At 43.4% G+C, this 24,294-nt stretch overlaps 1 protein-coding gene across 24 annotated transcripts in view; it reads right to left on the bottom strand.

Moving 5' to 3' along the window:
• LRRFIP2 (LRR binding FLII interacting protein 2) overlaps positions 1-24,294 on the bottom strand; it is a 175,849-nt gene that overhangs the window by 15,969 nt on the left and 135,586 nt on the right. For 17 of the 24 annotated variants that reach the window (XM_058179881.1, XM_058179878.1, XM_058179877.1 and 14 more), the window contains 7 exons: positions 11,420-11,512; positions 10,191-10,292; positions 9,851-9,971; positions 8,775-8,824; positions 6,162-6,282; positions 5,427-5,506; positions 4,756-4,860 (listed from right to left, as the gene is read on the bottom strand). In XM_058179881.1, the coding sequence (XP_058035864.1) occupies positions 4,756-4,860; positions 5,427-5,506; positions 6,162-6,282; positions 8,775-8,824; positions 9,851-9,971; positions 10,191-10,292; positions 11,420-11,512 (672 nt within the window). Of the gene's footprint in view, positions 1-4,755; positions 4,861-5,426; positions 5,507-6,161; positions 6,283-8,774; positions 8,825-9,850; positions 9,972-10,190; positions 10,293-11,419; positions 11,513-24,294 lie in introns of those variants that run through there. The other 7 variants (XM_058179886.1, XM_058179899.1, XM_058179896.1 and 4 more) reach the window with 3 other exon arrangements.

Below are 24,294 nucleotides of genomic sequence, written 5' to 3'. Positions count from 1 at the left end.
CCTGCGGCTTGCCGAACTGCCGCCGGCCTTTTCGGCGTTCTGGTGGCGGCAGCGGCGGCCTTGTCCGGGTCTGGGGGGGGCCTTGGTAACATCTTAGGCCCCCGCCCTGATGGAAGAAGATCTAGTCACCCAGAAGAGGGGTGACTTGGTGCAGGACGACTTCGGGGGGCGTTGGGAGGAGCCCCGGAGTTGCTACGCTTCAGAGGTGATTCTGGCAGCCTGCCGGGCGGCCTGGGGTGTGCCGAGCTGCCGCCGGCCTTTTCGGCGTTCTGGCGGCGGCGGCGGCGACGGGGGCCTCAGACACCTTGGACCCCCTTAGACCCCCGCCCTGATGGAGGAAGCTTCAGTCGTCTGGAAGATGGGTGACTTGGAGCTGGGCAACTTCAGGGGCGAGGGGAGGAGCCCCGGAGGGGTTGCGCCCCAGTGGAGATCTGGAGGGCTTCCCGGACTCCCGTCGGCCTTCTTGGCTTCCTGTCGGCGGCGGTGGCCTGGCTTCCTTTCATTCGGCGTCAGCGCCGGTGGAGCCCCGGGACTGCTAGCAGGATTTGGCGACTGGTGTCCCTTCCCAGATGGTGGGGATTTCGGTGGCCGTCATGCGGCGGGGATGGGGCGTTTTCGGCGGCGATGGCCAGACGGAGGTGGCTGGCGGCGGTGGCCTGCCTCGGTGCTTCAAGGCAGCGGATGGCCTGGTAGGCCCGATGTGGGTGCAGCCTTGACCCAGCGGGTGGCATGGATACCTGGTGGTTGCCTTGAGGAAGGCCCACGGACCCAGCGGATATCCCTTTTATTATTTAACATCTTAATATCTTTATCATCGGTCCTCCCCCCTTCTTCTTCCATAGTCCACCCCTGGTTATTTATATGGGGTGGTGAATTGACTAAGTTAGCGGTTTGGTCATCTACCGCATAAGGATTACCATTGACTGTTTCCCATCAAGACAGACTGGTCATGGTCACTTTATCATCTGTTACCATCTTGACCAGCCCAGGATGGGCCTCTTGCCGGACTTTCTCTGTGATGCGAACGTTTACCGCGGCTGACCTTCTTGCCCTGCGAGATGCCCCTCTTGCGCGGGTTTGGCCCTCCATATTATCGAGGGCCCACCTTGAGGACGGGCTTTGGAGCCCCGAGAGGTGGCATGCTAAAAATAGGAGGCTTAGGGGCTTTTTAATTAGTTGTTTTAATAGATTTTTTAAGGGGAGTTTTAATGGGGATTTTAAGGGTTGGGAGGATGGGGGAAGGGTTGAGATGGGTGGGGAAAACCCACTGGGGAGGGGGGGGAGGTTATGTCCAGTCCCAGTGCGTGCTCACGGCTATATTTCATCAGGTCCGAAGACAGGGGGGGGAGGGGGATGTTCATCTGTACGGTAAGTGGGAGAGGCAGACATGGCGGAGGCAAGGGGTCGTATCGTTCCCTGGGAGCACGTGCTTGATGTTTAAAAGCGATCACGTGCTCCGGCCCTTCAGTCCTTACTCGTTCCCCGGATGGCCAAGATCCTCAGAGCTTGGGTCTTCGGCTGATGCTGTGCAATGCCCGGTCCGTGGTTAATAAGGCTCCCTTGATTTATGATCTTATACAGAGGGAGTCCGCGGACTTTATGGGCATTACGGAGACCTGGTTGGGCACAGAGGGGGGTGTTCCCCTGGTTGAACTGTGCCCTCCGGGTTTCCGTGCATTTCATCAGCCGAGGGCCCAAGGTAGGGGTGGGGGGGTGGCGGTTGTGATTAAAGAAAGCCTAGAGCCGAGGGAGTCCACTGTGCCTCAGATAGCTGGTTGTGAATCCCTTCTCGTGAAGTGGGGCCATAGGAATCAGATGGGTTTGTTGATCACGTACCTGGCTCCTTGCTGCGTGACTACAGCCCTACCTGGGCTGCTGGAGGTGCTTGCCGGGGTGGCAGTTGAGATTCCCAGACTTTTGGTCATGGGTGATTTCAACTTGCCATCGGCCGGCTTGTCATCAACGGTAGCTCAGGAGTTCCAGGCTTCCATGACGGCCATGGACCTGATTCAAGAAACTGATGGTCCTACACACACGGGGGGAGGCACGCTAGATCTGATTTTTATCTCTGGACAGTGGATTAATGATCTAGAATTAGGAGATTTAGTGACGGAACCGGTGTCATGGTCAGATCATTTTCTCCTTCGCCTGGACTTTCGGACTGCCGCTCACCACCACAGGGAGACGGAGCCAATGCGTTGGTTCCGTCCCAGGCGCCTGATGGACCCTGAAAGGTTCGGGATGGAGCTTGGGCCGTTCCCTGAGGATCTTGCCCACGGCACGACTGAAGAACTAGTTGCGGCCTGGGAACGGGCCGCGGCTAGGGCTTTGGACCGTGTCGTGCCTTTGCGGCCTCTGACCCGGCGTAGATCTCAATTGGCTCTTTGGTTCTCTGAGGAGCTGAGGGAGATGAAACGCCGGAGAAGACGCCTAGAGAGCACCTGGAGGTCTAGCCATTCCGAGGCTGATTGGACACTAGTGAGATCTTTTACTAAGACCTACCTAGTGGCAATGAGGGAGGCGAAATGTTCCTACGTTTCCATTCTCATTGCATCGGCAGATAACCGCCCGGCTGCCCTGTTTCGGGTGACTCGCTCCCTCCTTCACCAGGAGGGGCGGGATGATCCCTTACAGGGACGTGCTGAGAGTTTAACGGTTATCTATACGATAAAATCGTTCAGCTTTGGGATAGCTTAGACCAAAATTGCAATGATCCAAGTGGGATGACGGAGGCACGTCTTGTTAAGGTTGTTTGGGATGAGTTTGAGTCTGTGGCTCTCGAGGACGTGGACAGGTTGCTGGGGAGGTTACATGCAACCACATGTTTACTGGACCCGTGTCCTTCCTAGCTGGTGCTGGCTACTCAGGAAGTGACACGAGGCTGGCTCCGGGGAATTATAAATGCTTCGTTGTTGGAAGGGGTTTTCCCCGCTGCCTTGAAAGAGGCGGTGGTGAGACCCCTCCTCAAGAAGCCTTCCCTGGACCCAGCTATTTTGGGAAATTATCGTCCAGTCCCCAACCTTCACTTTGTGGCGAAGGTTGTAAAGGGTGTGGTTGCATGGCAGCTTCCCCAGTTCCTGGATGAAGCCATCTTATCTAGACCTGTTCCAGTCCGGCTTCTGGTCCGGACATAGTACGGAGACAGCTTTGGTCACGTTGGTGGATGACCTCTGGAGGGCCTGGGATAGGGGTTGCTCCTCTGCCTTGGTCCTATTATATCTCTCAGCGGCTTTCGATACCATCGACCATGGTATCCTGCTGCACCGGTTGGAGAGCTTGGGAGTGGGAGGCACCATTTATCGGTGGTTCTCCTCCTATCTCCCCGACCGGTCGCAGACGGTGTTGACAGGGGGGCAGAGGTCGACTGCGAGGCGCCTTACTTGTGGGGTGCCTCAGGGGTCGATTCTCTCGCTCCTCCTGTTCAACATCTATATGAAGCCGCTGGATGAGGTCATCAGTGGTTTCGGGGTGAGTTATCATCTGTATACTGATGACACTCAGCTGTACTTTTCCACCCCGGACCATCCCAACGAAGCTGTCGAAGTGCTGTCCCGGTGTCTGGAAGCCGTACGGGTCTGGATGGGGAGAAACAGACTCAAGCTCAATCCCTCCAAGACGGAGTGGCTGTGGATGCCGGCATCCCGGTACAGTCAGCTGCAGCCGCGGCTGACTGTAGGGGGCGAGTTATTGGCCCCAATGGAAGGGGTGCGCAACTTGGGTGTCCTCTTGGATGGGCGGCTGTTCTTTGACGATCACTTGGCGGCCGTCACCAAGAGGGTCTTTCACCAAGTACGCTTGGTCCGCCAGTTGCGCCCCTTCCTTGATCGGGATGCCTTATGCACGGTCACTCATGCTCTTGTCACTTCCCGCTTGGACTATTGCAATGCTCTCTACATGGGGTTGCCCTTGAAGTGCACCCGGAGGCTGCAGCTAGTCCAGAATGCAGCTGCGCGGGTAGTAACGGGAGCCACTCGTTACTCCCATGTAACACCACGCCTGCGCAGTCTGCACTGGCTTCCTGTGGTCTTTCGGGTGCGCTTTAAGATTTTGGTTACCACCTTTAAAGTGCTCCATGGCTTAGGGCCCGGGTACTTACAGGACCGCCTGCTGTTACCTTATGCCTCCCACCGACCCGTACGCTCACACAGAGTGGGCCTTCTCATGGTGCCGTCCGCCAAACAATGTCGGCTGGCGGCCCCCAGGGGAAGGGCCTTCTCTATTGGAGCTCCTACGCTCTGGAACGAACTTCCCCATGGTTTACGTCAAGTGCCTGATCTTCGGACTTTTCGCCGTGAGCTGAAAACGCACCTATTTATTCAAGCGGGACTAGGTTAAAAGTTTTATTGAATTTTAATTGGGGTTATTTATATTTTAAGGTTGTTAAACTGTTTTAAATTTCGGCCACCCAGTAATATGTTTGTTTTAATCTTGTTTTAATGTTTATATTGTGGATTTTATATGGCTGTACACCGCCCTGAGTCCTTCGGGAGAAGGGCGGTATAAAAATTGAATAAAATAAAATAAAAATAAATTAATTAATAAGCCTGATCTTGGATGCTGAATTCTGCAAATGATTTGGTTTCTGCGAACACACAATTTCACACCACAATTGTAAGAAACCTATGGACACTGTATTTATACTACTTTGAAATAATAATACTCTCAAGCTACCTTTAAATGTAGCATATATTATTCATATCTCAATTACTATACTATTACTAATCTTTTTCACTGAAAGGAAAAGGATATACTTACCTCTCGCTGAAGTTTTCTCTTTTCTGCTTTCAGTTCATCTTCTACTTTTTCTGCATTTTCTGCAGCAGTTTTATATCTCACCACCTGTCCTTCAAGTCTTAAAACCTAAAAGACCAATGATTTGTTTATCTTCCCATATGCAATCAAGATTCAATGTAACTTTGACCTTTCCTTAAAAGCACTAAATGGAAAACATTTATTTTTCACTGTTCCTCCCAAGGAAACAATGCAAACACCAATGGAGTCAACAATAGGTAGTCAAGTGATATAATCATACCCAGAAACTCAACAGAATACTAATTAATTCTAATGAAATGCAAACATGGCATTATATCACTGAGTATAAGTAAAGATTTCCCCAATGTAAAAGTTTATGTGCACTGCTTCTAGATCTGGCATAGTCCTCTTTTCATTTCTTTTAACCTGAGATGCCCAAATATCTTTCCTGGCCATCAGCTCATATATAGAGCATGTGCACTATTTGCTTGAAGAGTGGTCCTCTTAAGAAAATATCTAACCCTGTACATCATCGCCCTGATAATATAGTGATAGGATTCCCATACTAGTGGTACAAGAGAGGCATATTATGTGATGAAGTAGGGAAAAAAATAAGGGAGGGAAGATATAGGGCCTTAAGTTTGGAATATATCAACATTTTAAAAGATACCTACATTTTGTTCCAAAGTAGTTATATCTTGTTCAGCTTTTGAAAGTTTAAATCTGAAATCACTTATTTGTCTGTTGGCATCTCCTAGAGACAAGAAAATTTAGAATTTAAGGACTGTAAATCAAACTTCCAAATTCACTTCAAATCAAATCTTTTCTTATTGCAAATGTTTGTTGTGGAGAGAAACAAAGCACTAAATGTGGCAATTAAGTAACGCTGGAGACTGGTATTTTTCAATATATATTCCTGAAAGTTCATGAGGTGAATGCTTAAGATCTCAGGAGTTTAGTCAACACTTTTATTGGAATATAAAAAACAGAATGATTTGTGTAATAGTATTTTAATCTTAAATACAATGAAAATGGTTATTTAAAAATAGCCATCTGATAGATCAAAAGATTATACAAATTTATGGTCAAGATATTTCTTACAGTGTCAGAAGAGAATGTAACAGCTCAAACAAGAAACAGGTTTTATTTCTTTTAATTTCCATTCTCTTTGGTTATGACACGAACTCTATAAATTTCACAACTGATACTAGACTTTGCTCGTTTTCCTTAATATTTCCTCATTTTATTTTAAATTGTACCTTATAGAACTAAAACTATATACGAATACTTTCATTAAATCTGCTTTATCATCTGTATAAAATTGCAAAATGCAAACTGAAATTTGCATAGAAATCAAGACATGACTATTTAAAGTGCATCTTCTTTGAATATTGAATGAATCAACATACTCTGCATTTCAATTAATTGCAAATCAGAACCATTTTCCAGTCCTGTTAAATCAGAATTTGTGCTTTCATTCCTAGAGGATTTCTGCCGTGCTTCTTCCAATTGCAATTTCAGTTTTTTAATCTGAAATTAAAATAACACAATATTTTCAGTATTTCACTTCAAACTTTATTTATTCTTTATCTAAAATGAATGGATATCATATTTAACAAATAATTAGCATCTATTGCTATAATCAGGAATCCAGTGCAATTGCTTTCAGCTTTAAATAAATCTACAGGATTTGTCTGAATAGGATCTGCTGTTCCAATAAATTGGCAATTTAGCTGTGGATATCTACATGCTTTAAAATGCTAAGGTTATAGGAAAAATAGTTGTGAATATCTGCACCTAATAAATTGCCATGTTATATGAATGGTTTTAACTGAAATGGTTTTAACTGAAATTGTTAGAATAATCTGGTTTTTATTCACGTCTTGTTCTCTGCAGATGTAGTCAATGTGGTGTTAAGACGGATTGGTATTAGGGAGACCCAAGTTCACATTCTCTTTGAGCCATAGAAAATTATTAGATGATTTTGAGCCATCACTAAATCTCAGCTCAATTTACTTCTCAAGGTTGAGAAGGAGGGAGAAGGAAACACTTTGTTGTGTTGTATTCAGGACTGAAAGATGGAATATCAATCTCGCAAATACATAAATAGAGCTTGCCATATACATATATGAAGTATTAAATACATATAGCAGAAATTCACAACCTGTTGTTCCTAAAAGGTTTTGCCATGACGACAATCTTCAAAATTGTTAACAAAATGTATTATTTAGTAACAAACAAACAACATTAAATAGCTGATTAAGAAGTTGACATCTATATATTCTTATACTGAGTTAAGTGTATATGACATCACTTAAAAACATACATTTTTCTGCCTATACCCACCACTTTTGGGGATATGGCTTTAAGCATACTATTCAAAGGCTAAATGGATGTGGCACTAAGCATGCTATTCAAATGTTAAACAACTTCCCATAATTAGGTTTTAATTAGATAGCAAAGTGCGGTTGGTTTATGACTTTCAGAATTAGCACTGTTTGTTTAAACTATAATCCTGTTGCTTCTGTAATAATTCAGGAACCATAGGATTAATGTTTTTTTCTCTATTCTCTTCTGACTGTTGAGAATGATCCAAGAGAGGCTTTATATATGTTGAATTCTAAGCTTATAATGGAAACCTGTAGGAAAAAGTTAAGCTGGAGATTATTGCGTTTTACAGATAAGATCAGGTTGCTGTACATTTTTTAAATACAGCAATGTGATCTTTCATCTGACAGTTTTTCCATCTCCAGTTTAATTTTTTTCCACAAGTTTCCCATTATAAGCTAAGAATTCAACATACAGTAGTGGCCAAAATTGCGGAAAACTTTTGGGAAAAGTGTATTTTTGAGGTTTGATGGCTAATAATACCACTTTTATTTTTGTTAGTTTCAAGACAATCATATTTCGCTGCTGGAATGGCCTGGGAATAGCCCAGACCTTAACCCAATTGAAAATCTATTGAGCCAACTAAAGAAATTGGTTAGTGAGAAGCAACCCAGCAATAAAACGTAGTTAATAGAAGCAATCATTCAATCTTAGTTTCACATAATAGCTGCAGAACTAAAAGACTTGGTTCACTCCATGGGTATAGTGACCAGACGTCCTGCTTTTGGCGGGACAGTCCCGCTTTTTAATAATTTGTCTCGCGGCCCGCAGCAATTCCAAAAAATCCCGATTTTTTTTTGTTTCACTCCTATTCTGAAAATGGGAGGCAGCAATGCAAGAGGAGGCGGAGAAGAGGGAATGGCAGAGAAGGGGGCGCGAGAAGGAGGAGAGATGCCGCTTGACTTCACCCGAGAGGAAGAGAAGAGCCGAGAGGAGAGCCGAGCCTGCCTGGAAGAGCCAAGAGGAGAGCCAAGCCTGCCTGGAAGAGCGGAGAAGAAGCAGCCGCTCCTCCTCCTTCAAGCAGATGGCAAGACACAGCACGCATGCGCAGCCCCCGTCAATGGTGTCCCGCTTTGCCATCGCTGAAATCTGGTCACTTTTTCCATGGGAAGACGTTGTAAGGCCATAATTCATGCTAAAGATTACCCAATTAAATATTAACTGACGTGATAATTTTTGTATATCTCATTTTTGCTACGTGTTTCACTTTTCTTCTTTGTACTGTAATTGCTATTTACAGTATAAAGCTGTATACTGTACAGCAAATCTTTCATACAAGTTATTACATTACATTCTTGATTAAATTATCTATCCATTGATATATAATGTTATGGTACTACTCCAAAAAATGTGGTATTATTAGCTAGTTTTAGAAAATACACTTTTCCCAAAAGGTTTCCCCAATATAAAGCCCCTCCTGGATCATTCTCCATCAATAAACAGTCAAAAGAGAATATATGAAAAACCATGAATCCTATGGTTCCTGGATTGTTGCAGAAGCTACAGAATTATATCCTAACCAAACAAAGCTAACTGTGGAAGTCATAAAGCAACCGTAGTTTCTGTTATTTAATTACAACCTCATAATAGGAAGTTGTTTATCTCTCCACTTTAGAAATCTTCAGAAGACTTACCTGTGACAATAACTCTTCCTTTTCTCCTGCTAGCTTTTGTAGCCTAACATCTAGAACAAACAAATAGTTTAATTTCCCAAATTGGAAGGCTTTTGAAGAATACTTTTATATGGTCAGAATTCCATCTGAAAACTCACAATAAGACAGGTGGACCTTTTTAAAAGAAAACTAAGAATTTACAAAATAATGGATTAAGGCTGTTATCTTTAACTTGCAAATACAAATAAAATTTGAGGAGGGTGACTTGGGCAAACCATAACTGAAATACAGCAAGATCACTTTAAAAATTGTAACTTAAGGCATAGGTCCAACTAAGCTATTAGATTCATTAACTCTTAGTATAGTAATCCTCACATACCAGCTGCTTTGATCAGGCACTATTCAAAGTCACAACAGTGCCAAAATAACTTTACGACCTATGGCTGTATTTATAATCTTTGCAGTATCTGTCAGTCATGTGATCACAATTATAGTCAGTATACATTGTATCTATTACCGACCCCCCCCCTTGCACAGTGGAGAGATCGGAGACAACAGATTATAAGAGAGTAAGTGTGTACCCAATGGGGAATATAGTCAAAAGAATATGCTTATTTCAATAGGTGTGAGGACACTACACAAACAGCCCAGTGTACTCCCTATTGCATGCCTGCTTACTTTTTTGAAATCTGGCCCTCTCCTATGAATATAAATATTATGGTAATTCCCTTCTGGTTAATTATCCCAGCGCCAAAATGAAAATTCCGAAAAGGAGGGGTGTGGGTTAGGAGACAAGCAAAAGTCTAAGATGTGAAACTGATTAGTATTGTCAATTTCCAGCCAGCTATCTCAATGCAGCATACTTGGAATACTTTCTATAGGAAGTATTCTAATACATAGCTACTTAAATATAAATATTTAGAAACCAAAATTTACTGTATGTCTATAGACGTTTTGTAAGCCTGAAAAGATTTATGGGATGCTGGAACTAATCACATAGAACTAAAGGGCTGACTTACCTAAAAGTACAATTCTTTTGGTATAATTTTTAAATTTATATGTATTATGTTAATCTTTTAAGAAAATGCTTATTTTACCTAGTGCTCCTTCTCCTGCTGATTCCAAAATTTGAGCAGCTTCTTGTGATACAACTGTAACTGCACCAATTACTGGTTCATGATTAACATCACAATTTGGTATTATTACTAATCCATGCTTCTGGAGAGGGGGAAGCAACATTAACAATATCAGACAATTTTATTTTACAAAAAAACTCTTTACTTAGCTGACATAAATCAAAATTACAACACTATTGCTTCCATACATAAGTTAGTACAAAGGAGAAAATGATGTGGTAATGATGCTGTACTTTCCATTACACTACCTACAGTCTGATTCCCCAATCTACATTTGTAAAAAGTACTACTGCTAACATACCTCTCCTCTCTTCCTTGTTTCCTTCAGGTTAGCCAGCTCATCTCTGAGCTCATCTCGCTCAATTCTAATGCAGTCAAAATATTCTTTTTGTCTCTCTAGAGCCTGGTTACAGCCAAGCAGCACAAAGAAAATAGTATAGAAAAAGAATGTGTGATAGATAAGAGAGATTTCTTATAAATACAAGAAGAGTACTAAAAAGAAAAACACTTTACATAATCTTGTGTTTGCCACATAAATCATATTTAGCACAAGAATTTCTCAATTATAATGGATCTGTCAATTATGTATCTAGTCTTCGTCATTATATTTAATTTACACTTTAAATATAATTCCAGTCCCAGTCCCAACATGGAACTGATAAAATATAAAATATATCACATAAATTATGACTGAATTGAATTTTGGTCATATGCAGTTCAGACCTACTAAAATTAATGCAACTAAATTAAAACCATTAATTTTAGTAATTATACTTTGCAATTAAAACTGTACCAAATAGCATCATTCAAATTTTTACCCAAACCTAGAACTGTATAGAGCAAGAAAATATAATTGTGATGCATTCAGATTTTCAACTAGAAACAGTTGGATTTGTTAGCAGAGCTACAAAATTATACATATGGTATTATGATTTAAAATTTAAAAGAAACAATGTTGTCAACCAGAGTTGTTAGTGAAAGAACATTAAAAGAAAGAGGAAACCATATAGTTTCCAATTTTGGAACCAGTTTCCAACCAGGGCCCTGATTCTGATTTATATGCTAGATTTTATAGGATACCTGCTTCCCAGAAGCCAATCAGTTAGCAAATTGGTAAGCTTTTAAATAAATAGTTTCCCCAGCAGTCCACCAATCAGTAAATTCCCAAGAACTATGGAGTGAAGAGAGAACTGCACCTACAGCAATTCATAGGCCACTAAACAGTTGACTCATATCCACGATTCTCAAGCCTATATTTCATTTTTAATCATAAACAACTAACATCCAAATACAAACTTAACTGCAATACTGGAAGTACTGAGAAATCATTCTGTTTTACCATAAATTTATTGATGCATGCAGCATATCCTCTTTAATGGCACTTATTTATTCTCTTGTATCCAGCATCTAATTTATTACAGTATTTGCAATTACTACATTCAGATTCTCTGCATACTGAAACCATTAATAATCTTGTCAACTTTTGCCAGTCTATTCCTAATCACTTTTCACCTCAGAATAATCTCATACCCCAATTTTTTTATCTTTCCAATTAACTGTCTCCTGGAGGTCAAACACCTCTTTGGATATAGTTTCTATTTTCTGCTGCATGCGCTGGTTCTCCTGCAGTAAACACAGGGAAAACAATAAAAGAAGAGGAAAACAAGTAAAGGGAATTACAAAAAGACAGAAAAGTGAATAAATAAGCCAAAGAAACATGAAAGACCGAGGTTTTATGAACGAAGATTTGAAGAGTAGAATTACAAACAAATTTAGGATATGTTCAAATAACCTACAACTGTCTAGCATTACAGACAGTTCTTGACTTATAACTATTCATTCAGCAGCCATTCAAAATAAAGATAGCACTGAAAAAAGAGATTTAGGACCCATAGCCAAATTTATGGCCACTGTAGCACCTTGTGCTCCACTTGGCAATCCACCCTTATAACCAATCACAAGGATGCTGCAGAGCTCTCTCCACCATTTCCCCTATCCTGCCTTGCTGGGCTCCACAGGCTGCTTCTCACTCCACTGGGTTCTACACTGTCTTCCCCACCCACATCATGGTTTGATCACTTACCTTTTAGGATAATTTCCTTTAGGAAGCAGCTACTCTGCCACATGGCCATTCTGCAGTTGTGGCTGAATTCATTGTCCCAGAACTGGGCATCATTTTGGGAGTGGCCACAATCCCATTGATGTAGAGAGTTGGGGAGGTCCTGGGAGGCCTAGCAGAGGCTACATCTGAACTGAAGGTTCTGCAGTGCAAACCTGGGCATGCACAAAGTCTACTAGGGCTTCCTCCACCATGTGGCACCTCAGGCTCTGCTAATAACTATAATAGGGTCAATATAGTCAATAGAGTCATTGACTATAATTGGGGTCATTAAGTGAGGTAATCACATGGGTACCTCATATAATGACTGTCACAATTTCTGTACATAATTGGCAAGCTCTATTATGATTGTAAGTCAAGGACTACCACAAATTAATATGTAAACATTATGTATAATGTATAATTTGACCAAACTTTAATAATATTCAAAATTTTAAAATATTGGTATAATGTCACATTTACATTTTATGCTAATTCAGTGTGGCTGCTACTGATTATACCAAAGGCTCTTCCATATGTTTTTAATTCACACAACATAGCAAATTCCTCAGCTTTATACTATCACATTATAACATAACATAACATAACATAACATAACATAACATAACATAACATAACAGAACAGAACAGAACAGAACAGAACAACAGAGTTGGAAGGGACCTTGGAGGTCTTCTAGTCCAAGCCCCTGCCCAGGCAGAAAACCCTACACCATTTCAGACAAATGGCTATCCAACATTTTCTTAAAAATGTCCAGTGTTAGAGCTTTCACAACTTCTGCAGGCAACTTGTTCCACTTACTGATTGTTCTAACTGTCAGGAAATTTCTCCTTAGTTCTAAATTGCTTCTCTCCTTGATTAGTTTCCACCCATTGCTTCTTGTTCTACTCTCAGGTGCTTTGGAGAATAGCTTGACTCCCTCTTCTTTGTGGCAACCCCTGAGACATTGGAACACTGCTATCATGTCTCCCCTAGTCCTTCTTTTCATTAAACTAGACATACCGAGTTCCTGCAACCCTTCTTCATATGTTTTAGCCTCCAGTCCACTAATCATCTTTGTTGCTCTTCTCTGCACTCTTTCTAGAGTCTCAACATCTTTTTTAGACTCTAAAAAATACATACAGTAGCTACTACTCAATCCAACAAATACAGTAATTCTGCATATTCAGCTAAAAATCTATGAATAGTAAAGAAACAAGAAGCATATACAACTTACAAAACTGACCATCTGGAGTCTGAATTCAAGTATCTAAGTCAGATTTTTTTTACTGATCAAAGCACTTCTATCTTATCTGAGTACAGTTTCTATTTTTTCAGTCATTTAGTAAATTATCAAATTGATCAATAGATCATTTTCTTAGGACTAGAAAACAAAAAGAAATAGAGAGATACACCATACAATTAATCCCTGGGTTACGAGTGTTCTCTTAGCAAATGTTTGAAGTTAAGCGATCAGCGCCCCCTAGCGCTTCTGAACAAGGCCCAAAACCTGCAGCATCATGGCAGTTGTTTGCCCTTCTGAACAACCGCAAAGACTTGCAACATTCATCCTGCATGTTGTCGGCTGAAATGGAGCTTTTGACGGGCAGATCTGCCCCTCAGAAGCCCCATTCGACTGTTCAGAGGCCTCACCCAGCACCTTGCAGCTGAAATGGAGCTCCCGAGGCACAGATCCGCCCCTCAGAAGCCCCTGTGGCCATCCAGAGACCTCTCCTGACCCATTGCAGGCCAAAATGGAGCTTCTGGGGGGCTGTTCGGTCCTCTGCGGCCCAAGGAAGTTCTACTTTAGCCTGAAATGGGCAGTGGGAGGCCTATTGAGACGCAAATGGAACTGCAAAAGTGTACACGAAGAGAGAGACTGGAGAGGAGACTGTTTGCTAAATCTTCACAAGGTAAGTGACCTGACACAGAAAGTTTGCGGGGGGAGACAGTTTGAGTAGCATCAGGTATTTCAGTGGGTCAGGGAGGCCTTGGGTGGTCTCAGACAGGTGGCCTGTTTCATCAGTAGCCTTCCCCCGATAGATTTTCTCACCTTGAAATACCTCATGGGCATTTAAAGAGCCTTGCTGTCATGCCCTCATCAGAGTCTGAATCTGCAGGGGAAGATGAGCTGGAACAAGAGCCAACTGAGATCGAAAGGGCGGCTCCGTTGGCCTTGGAGGAAACTGGGGAAGGGGAGAGTCAGTCCAGGCAAGGCTTTTCAGTATTAGAAAGGCTTGCAGACAGGGAGAAGGAGGAGATACAGAGCTCAGGCAAAGAGCAAGGACCACCTCTCCTGATCCTAGATCAGGGAAAGAAGAGAGAAGGTGAAACTAATACAAACTGAGCCAGCTATGAAAGAGGAGAGTGCACTGCCCTTCACAAGGCACACTTGAGGACTGAGATGTAAGGAAGTGCCGGTGGGAGAGACATTTGTCAGGAACAAGCGTTGAATCTGTGAAGCCTTGTGTGAACTTGCTGATGCTTGGAGATTACTATGCTCTGTCTTATGGGGCTTGCCCAGTTTGCTTGCTTTGGTGAACTTCTTGCTCTGGTTACAGTTTGGCTAACCTGGCTTATTGGACTGCTGGCCCTGGTTTCTGTTTGGCTAATCGTCCTTACTGGACTACTTGCAGCCAGAGGCTGCTGAAGATGCATGTGAGAGTTTTGCTCCAGGACTTGTAGTACACATGGGGATGTTTGGGAGCAAAGCTGGAGCATTAAAGGGGCGTTAGACCGGTTCTCTAGTTGTGTTGCTTTCGTGCCATGATCCGGGTCATCACATTCGCATTCTATTAGCAAATGTGTGGGTGAAAGGTGCGACAAGATTCACTCCCACGAATCCTTGCAAATGGAATGGGCAGGCTCCAATACATTTGTAACTCGAGGACTATCTGCACAATGTTGATGACACCAATTTCGAAAAGATCTCTTAATAGATGGTCTAAGGAGACTTCTGTGGGACATTACAGATCAAAGGCTCTGCTATTAATGATTAATCTTCCGAATCAGAGTTTGAATATTAATTGACAAAAGGGACCAAAAAGGTGATAGTCTGATTCAAAGTCTGTAAGGTAGTCCTGAAGAATATCAAATTCTATACCAGGCAAATTAATATAACTAACATTCTTCGTCTTCTTTCTTAACATTCTTCTATTCACATTTGAGAGCAGATAGTTGACTATTCCAATCAGAATGTTCACTGGGCCACAGCTTAATGAAAAATTGGGTCGTTGAACTTCCAGTGGCGCCACTTTCTTTGTCGGGCGCCTAACCAATGCGCTCCGTGCTGAAAATTCGTAAAAGCCGGTGAAACAGCAAAAATCAGCTGTTCACCGGCTTCAAGCACTTTCCCTGGGAGAAAGGGAGAGTAGAGAGTGGCAGGAGAGTGGTAGATCTCCCCAAGGACTTGGCTTTGTGAAGCGGAGCCCCGGAGGGTTGAGTCCCACTGAACCACGCCAAGCTCCGAACTTCAGCGCGCTCCTGCAAAAGCAGGAAAAGAAGAAAGTGTCCATCTCTGCCCAATTGATTTTTTTTGTGGATTTTTATATGCAGACGGAACGAGCGCGAGTGAACGATTACTGGATCGCAAGTATTCCTGACTTCTACCCTTTTAAAAAGAAAAACTTTTTTTTCTCTGCTTTAATTGACTGTTTAAAATGGCATCTGAGAGGAAGTGGAAGTCGGAAGCTGGCTGCGTAACTAAGAAATGTTATTTGTGGATTGTAATGAACTGAGCTTTCCCATATTCAAAGGGGAAAAGAAAAGTTTTAAAGTTAAATTTTTGACTTTAAAAATTGAGATGGCTTCTAAACCACCTAAGACTGCTGGCAGATGGGGATCTGAAATAGCTTTGGAAGATATCCTTAAGGAGCAAGGGGAAATGTTTGAAGATAGATTTAAGGAGATGATGGAAAATAATGAGAAACTAAGAGAAGAAATAAAAGAGAATAATAAAAAAATAAGAGAAGATATCTTGATGGCCTTTCAAGCTCTGGCAAAAAGACTGGAGGGGGTTGGAAGAGGAGGTGCAAGAAATTGCCCAGTCAAACCAGCAATTAGAAAATAAAATGGGAGGAATGCAAACAAAATTGGATAAAAATGAAGATCAGGTGGTGGTGATGCAGTATAGGACGATGGAAGGAGCTCTGAGAATCAGGGGGTTACAGGAGGAAAAAGGTGAAGATTTAAAAAAAAATATCAGAAATTTATTGAATTGGATCCACAAGAGGTTGCTTATCAAATTGATAAAATATACAGAGTTAATTCCTGGATTGCTAGGCAGAAGAAACTTCATAGAGACATTGTGGCTTATTTTGTGAAAAGAACAATGAGAAATAGGAGAACAGAAGTTGAAGGTTTTGAAAGAGATTCCTCCCAAGATGCTGAGGAATAGGAATAGGAATAGGAAAGGCATTATATTTTTTACACAATAACTTAAAAAGTATCAGATTCAATTTAGATGGGAGGTACCAGTTGGTTTGACAGTGTATTATCAAGGAAGAAGATATCATTGATACTGTGCTTAAGGCCAAAGATTTTCTCTCTACTGTGTTGAAAGTTGAAATAGAAGTAATAGAAAAAAGATTTCAAGAGAGTCAAATGAGTGTGGAAGCTGAGGTGACCCCACTGATGGGGAACAACCACAAGAACAAATCTGAGGAACAACCACAAGAACAAAGAGTGATAAGGGGAGACCTCAAGCGTAAAGAAAAGGAGCAACAAATTCAAAGCAAAGGTCAGGATTTACCTACAGAAGCGGTGGGAGGAGCAAGGCCGAAGATACGGGAGGAGAATCTTCAGCTGATTGTTCAAAAGCTTCAGGAGGCCAGTAATGGCAAATAAAATTCTGACCTGGAATGTCAATGGTTTGAATTCAGCCCAGAAAAGAAGAAAAATATTTCATTATTTGAAACAATTTAAAAATGATGTGATTTGTTTACAAGAGACACATATAAAACTATCAGATCAAAAATACTTAATAAATTCAAAATTAGGCAAACATTTTGTTGCTTCAGCTTTGGATAACAAAAAATGGTATAGTGGTATATTTGAGAAAGGATATACCAGCTAAGTTAATAGAGGCAGATATTCATGGAAGATATATTGCTGTTCAACTTACACTAGAAACAAAAAAGATTATTTTGCTTGGTATATATGCATCTAATCAGCAACAAGAAAAATACTACAGAATGTTGCATGATAAGTTGATTCTATGGGATTATAAATCATATATCATATTAGGAGATTGGAATGGAGCAATAGATACACGAAAGAATAAGAGAATTTCCTCTAATTATACCACCTTCCATCTCTAAGCCAGCCACCATTTGAAGTGTCACCAGATAATGGTTATCTATCTGATTAACTTTGTGTAATATTCTGCCATCCTGGGACAGTATTACCTCTCGTCGACCTCTATCTTCATTTTATTTATGCGATATTCAGTACCGGAACTCTTGCGCCTGCGAGGTGCCCCCGCCTCGCAGGAATGGCCCACTTCATTACCAAGGGCCGGCCTCAATGACCGGTCTTGGGACCCACAGAGGTGGCATAAGAAGAGAAAGAGCCTTTGGGGTTTTTTAGATAGGGCAATTTTAAGGGGTGGGAGGGTAAGGGCGGGTGTTGGGGGTAGCCCGTCGGGAGGGGGTTCAGTTCCTGCGTGTGCTTGCGGCAGTAAGTCAATAGGTTCGAAGGTTACGGCGGGGATTGCGTTCCGTTTGTTGAGGGTGGTCTTATTTGTACGGTAAGTGGGAGGGGCAGATATGGCGGAAGTGGGGGCTCATATCGTTCTATGGGGGCACGCGCTCGATGTTTGCAGGCGATCGTGCGCCCCGAGCCCTCTGACTTCTCCCGTTTCCCGGATGTTCAAGACCCTCAGAGCCCGGGCCTTCGGCTGATGCTGTGCAACACACGGTCCGTGGCCAATAAGGCCCCCCTAATTTACGATCTTATCCAGGGGGGTGCCACGGACCTTATGGGCGTTACGGAGACCTGGTTGGGCACAGAAGGGGGCGTGCCCCTTGTTCAAATGTGCCCACCGGGTTTCCAAGCATTCCATCAGCCGAGGGCCCAGGGTAGGGGTGGCGGGGTGGCGGTTGTGATTAGAGAGAGTCTGGAGCCAAGGGAGACCACTGTACCTCAGATTGCCGGGTGTGAATCCCTCTTTGGGAGGTGGGGTCATAGATGTCAGATGGGCTTGTTTGTCACGTACCTGCCCGAGCTCCTGGAGGTGCTTGCTGGAGTGGCGGTGGAGACCCCCAGACTTATAGTCATGGGGGACTTTAACTTCACATCGACCGGCATGCCATCGACAGTTGCTCGGGAGTTCACGGCTTCCATGATGGCCTTGGACCTGACTCAAGTAGTTGATGGCCGGAGACGACTTCCGGTGTCCAGGGGCAACGGTCGTCTGGAGGCTTCTCCTGCCCCCAGTGACCGAATCCGGCCGCCGCAGAGGCCCCCAGGGGCCAGGTGTTCCGAAAAGGACACCTGCCGCACGGACGGCTCGCCAGGGGTCTCCCAGCCGACATACAGGACTGGGGGGACCGATGCTGGCGCGTCCTAGGCTCGGCGGGGTTTGGAGGCCACAGGCCACGGCCATTACTTTGGTCGTCGCCTGGGCCGCTGTGCCCGGTGACACCGGGGCTTTGGATTTATAACTGCAGCAGCCTGGTGGTGAGCAGGGAACGGAGAAGAATTGAGGAATGGAGAAGGGAAGGGAATATCGGTGGCAGTGGAGTGCTCCGGTGCGGGGGTTTTCTCCCCTGCGGCTGGAAGGAGCACGAGTCATTCTGGAGAGGAGAACTTAAAATAAGAAGATTACCGGTTTTGTGGAGCTCTGGAGAGAAGAGGTGATGGAGAAATTTAGGAGGGAGGTTTGAGGCCCCCTCCCTCTGGCGAACAGTGGTGGCGTCCAGCTTCCGCCTTCACTATGAGAATCTTGATGACATCACTTCCCTTCGGCTTCCTGGTTGACTAACTGTACTCTGGACTCGTTGCTCCTGTGAGTGCCCCCTGGTGGATCCGGAGGAAATTACAAGGATACTGTGCTTGCCTGAGGATTTTGAAATTTTTTTCTTTTAAATGGCAAAAGGTCAGAGACCAACTGCTGGAGAGATGGAGAGAATTCTGGAAAAGTTATCCAATATGGACAAGAAACTGGATGATTTGCAAAGAGGCCAAATGGAAATAAGAGCAGAAATTGTGACTATCCAAAAGGATTTAAAGGATACTCAACAAGTCTCAGCAGAAAATAAGCAGAAAGTGGAAGGTCTGGAGGGTGAGATGCGGGCAGTGCAGAAAAGAGAGGAGACGACAGGCAATGCTGTGCTTGGACTACAGATGGATAAAATGTCTTATTTCCTTAGGTTTCAAAATCTGGAAGAAGTGGACCAAGAAGATTTGAGAGATGTTGTGACTAAATTGTTGGGAGAATTTCTTGGGAGAGGTGTTGATTTCATGAATTGGGATGTGGATCGAGTTTATAGAGTTAATTCACAATATGCACGCACGCATGCAGTTCCCAGAGGTTCATGTCAAATTTGTGAGAAGAGAGGCGAAGATGAAATTCTTAGAAAACATAGGAGTGGGGCACTGACTTATAGGGGCAGGAGATAGCCATTCTGAGGCAGATTCCCAGACAGGTACGTGAAATGAGAAAGAAATATTACTTTTGTCAAGCAAATTGTACCAGAAGGAGTAGGCTTCAGATGGCTGATCCCAGAGGATTGATGATTTTCCGGGAGGGCATTACGAAAAAATTAGTACAATTATGGAGGCTACGGCCTACGTGGAGGAACACAAAGCCCTCCTGGAATTAGATGACCCAGGAATTGAAGAAGGGGAGGTTATAGACCATGGGGCGGAGGCGGCTGCCGCTGTTGCGGCCCTGGAGTTGGGTCAGGCTGAACCCAGAGTTCTGAGATCTAAAACTAGGAAGTGATAAAGATATTTGGTATTGTGTTGGTTTTCCTTATTCTCTTTTGTATGATATTCTGTTTATTCTTGACCCTTCTTTATTGCGTATGTAAGATTTGTAAACTTAGCTACTTCGTGCCACCTGCTTGCCATATGGCTGTTGTATGTGTTAAAAATTTGAGTAAAATTCTTATTTTGTATAAGAAAAATGAAAATTTACCATACCTGATATGTATTTGTATAAACCTTTTTTGACCAATAAAAACTTTTTGAACAAAGTAGTTGATGGCCCTACTCACAGTGGGAGAGGCACACTGGATTTGATTTTCATCTCTGGTCAGTGGTTGAAGGATCTGGACTTGAGGGATTTAGTCATTGAACCTTTATCATGGTCAGATCACTTCCTCCTTCGCCTGGACTTTCTGACCGCCACTCAACACTGCAGGGAGACGGATACGTTGGTTCCGTCCCAGGCGCCTGATGGACCCGGAGAGGTTCCAGACGGAGCTTGGGCCGTTTCCTGAGGGTCTGGCTCACAGCACGGCTGAGGAACTTGTCGCGGCTTGGGAATGGGCCGCGGCGGAGGCCTTAGACCGTGTCATGCCTTTGCGGCCTCTGACCCGGCGTAGGTCTCAACCAGCTCCCTGGTTTTCCGAGGAGCTGAGGTGGATGAAACGCCGGAGAAGATGCCTAGAGAGTTCTTGGAGGTCCAGTCGTTCGGAGGCTGATCGGGCACTAGTTAGGTCCTATACTAGGACCTACCTAGTGGCAATGAGGGAAGCGACAATTTGCTACGTCTCCTCCCTCATTGCGTCGGCAGATAACCGCCCGGCCGCCCTGTTTCGGGTGACTCGCTCTCTCCTTCAACAGGGGGAGCAGGATGACCCGTTGCAGGGACGTGCCAAGGAGTTTAGTGGTTATCTATACGACAAAATCGTTCAGCTTCGGGACAGCCTGGACCAAAATTGGGTAGATCCAGGCGAGATGTCAGAGAGCTGTCTTGTTGAGACTGTTTGGGATGAGTTTGACCCTGTGGCTCCCGAGGACATCGACAGGTTGCTGGGTAGGTTGAACGCCACCACATGTTTACTGGACCCGTGTCCCTCCTGGTTGGTGCTGGCCGCACAGGAGGTGACACGAGGCTAACTCAGGGATTACGAATGCTTCTTTGTTGGAGGGGGTCTTTCCGGCCGCCTTGAAAGAGGCGGTGGTGAGGCCTCTCCTCAAGAAGCCTTCCCTGGACCCAGCTGTTTCAGGTAATTACCGTCCGGTCTCCAACCTTCGCTTCGCGGCAAAGGTTGTAGAGAATGTGGTGGCATGTCAGCTACCCCAGTACCTGGAGGAAACCGTCTATCTAGACCCGTTCCAGTCCGGCTTTCGGCCCGGATACAGCACTGAGACGGCTTTGGTTGCGTTGGTTGATGATCTCTGGAGGGCCAGGGATAGGGGTTATTCCTCTGCCTTGGTCCTATTAGACCTCTCAACGGCTTTTGATACCATCAACCATGGTATCCTGCTGCACCGGTTGGAGGGATTGGGAGTGGGAGGCACCGTTTATCGGTGGTTCTCCTCCTATCTCTCTGATTGGTCGCAGACGGTGTTGACGGGGGGGCAGAGGTCGGCCCCGAGACGCCTCACTTGTGGGGTGCCTCAGGGGTCGATTCTCTCGCCCCTCTTGTTCAACATCTACATGAAGCCGCTGGGTGAGATCATCAGTGGTTTCGGTGTGAGGTACCAGCTGTACGCTGACGATACTCAGCTGTACTTTTCCACACCGGACCACCCCAATGAAGCTACTGAAGTGCTGTCCTGGTGTCTGGAAGCCGTACGGGTCTGGATGGGGAGAAACAGGCTCAAGCTCAATCCCTCCAAGACGGAGTGGCTGTGGATGCCGGCATCCCGGTACAGTCAGCTGCAGCCGCGGCTGACTGTTGGGGGCGAGTCATTGGCCCCAATGGAGAGGGTGCGCAACCTGGGCGTCCTCCTGGATGGACGGCTGTCTTTTGAAGACCATTTGACGGCCGTCTCCAGGAGAGCTTTTTACCAGGTTCGCCTGGTTCGCCAGTTGCGCCACTTTCTACACCGGGATGCCCTATGCACAGTCACTCATGTTCTCGTGACATCTCGTCTGGATTACTGCAATGCTCTCTACATGGGGCTCCCCTTGAGGAGCACCCGGAGACTCCAGGTAGTTCAGAATGCGGCTGCGCAGGTGATAGAGGGAGCCCCTCGTGGCTCCCATGTAACACCTCTCCTGCACAGACTGCACTGGCTGCCTGTGGCCTTCCGGGTGCGCTTCAAGGTTTTGGTAATGATCTTCAAAGCGCTCCATGGCATAGGGCCGGACTACGTACGGGACCGTCTGCTGCCACCAAATGCCTCTCACCGACCCATGCGCTCTCACAGAGAGGGACTCCTCAGGGTGCCATCGGCCAGGCAGTGCCGACTGGCGACACCCAGGGGAAGGGCCTTTTCTGTGGGGGCCCCCACCCTCTGGAACGAGCTTCCCCCAGGACTTTGCCAACTTCCTGACCTTCAAACTTTCCGCCGCGAGCTTAAGACACATTTATTTATTTGCGAAGGACTGGACTAGAATTTTTAAATTTTTAAATGTTTAAATTTTAAATCTGGTTTTAATGGGGTTTTATTATTTATATCTCTATTTTAAATATTCGGCCTTATGTAATAAGTTTTTTAAATTAATGTTTTATTCTGTATATATATATGTTTTATATGGCTGTAAACCGCCCTGAGTCCCTAGGGAGATAGGGCGGTATAAAAGTGTGAATAAATAAATAAATAAATAAATAAATAAATAAATAAATAAATAAATAAATAAATCTAAGAAGATACCTGCACATGCAAAGCTGCCTAAATCCTTTTTTAAGATGATAGAAGATTTTGAATTGAGAGATGTATGGAGACTGCGGAATCTGGAGGAAAGAAACTATACATTTTTCTCTGATAGGCATCAATCCCTTTCACGTGTTGATTTTATATTAATTTCTAATTATTTGCTTTTTAGGGTAAAGAAAATGAATATATTTTCAAGATGTTTATTTGATCATAGTGCAGTTTGGATGGAATTGCAACAAGAAAAAGAAGGCAGAAGAACATGGAGATTAAATGAAAACTTGTCTAGATATCAGGATAATGTAAATCAATGTAAAAAGCAGATGAAAGGATTTTTTGATTATAATTTCAATAAGGGAACATCGATAGAAATGGTTTGGGATGTGAGTAAAGCTTTTATGAGAGGTATATTAATATATATTAATAATAGACAGAGGAATAAGCAACAAAGACAGCATAGGTATCTAGAAGAGGAAATTCATAAGAAACAACAATTATTAATACATAATCCGCATGATCAAAAACTTAAAGATGCAATAAAGTTATTACAGAGTCAATTTAATATGATAATGGCTGAACAGGTGGCCACAAATATACAATATGCCAAATGTAACACCTTTTGTAATGCAAATAGACCTGGTAGGTGGTTAGCATATATTTTAAGGGGGGGAAAAAACAACGCATTATAGAAAAAATAGAATATAAAGGTAAAGAGAGATATCAACAGGATAAAATTAAAAAAGCTTTCTTAGAATACTATACAAATTTATATGCTAAAGATAATATATTGAATATGGATATTGATAATTATTTGAAAGATTATAAGGTTAAGAGCTTAACTTTAGAACAAAGGGAAGAATTGAATCGGCCTATAACTTCTGAAGAAATTATTTTGGTAATTAAACAATTAAAAATGGGGAAAACTCCTGGTACGGATGGGCTTACAGAAAGTTATTATAGGAACTTACAGGATGAGATGCTAGGTCCACTTAAGGAATTATTCAATCAGATACAATTAGGAGGGGGAATTCTCTATCATGGAGAACTTTTATTTCATTGATACCAACAGAGGAACAGGATTGCTCTAAACCTGGGAATTATAGGCCAATCTCACTTTTAAATAATGATTACAAGATTTTTGTTACAATAATAGCAAACAGATTAATGTTAGTTTTACAATGAAGAAATCACACTGATCAATCAGGATTTATAAAAGGGAGACAGATTGTTAGACAGATTGTAAATTTATTGGAATATTTAGAAAAGAAAAATTTTATTCCAGCAGCATTTATTTTTTTGGATGCAGAGAAAGCTTTTGATCGATTGCATTGGGATTTTTTATTTAAATTAATGCAATTAAATGCAATTTGGAGATTGTTTTCTGAGAACAATTAAAGCGATTTATGGAGAGCAAACAGCCCAGATAATAATTAATGGTAATTTAACAGAAGCCTTTAAGATTGCGAAAGGAACAAGACAGGGATGTCCTTTATCACCATTATTGTTTATTCTAATTCTGGAGCCACTATTGAATAA

This window comes from Ahaetulla prasina, chromosome 4, assembly GCF_028640845.1.
Source record: "Ahaetulla prasina isolate Xishuangbanna chromosome 4, ASM2864084v1, whole genome shotgun sequence".
In the NCBI taxonomy this organism is placed as follows: Eukaryota; Metazoa; Chordata; class Lepidosauria; order Squamata; family Colubridae; genus Ahaetulla; species Ahaetulla prasina.
The sequence above is the reverse complement of the archived record's forward strand: the minus strand, read 5'-3'. Positions and strand labels throughout refer to the sequence as shown.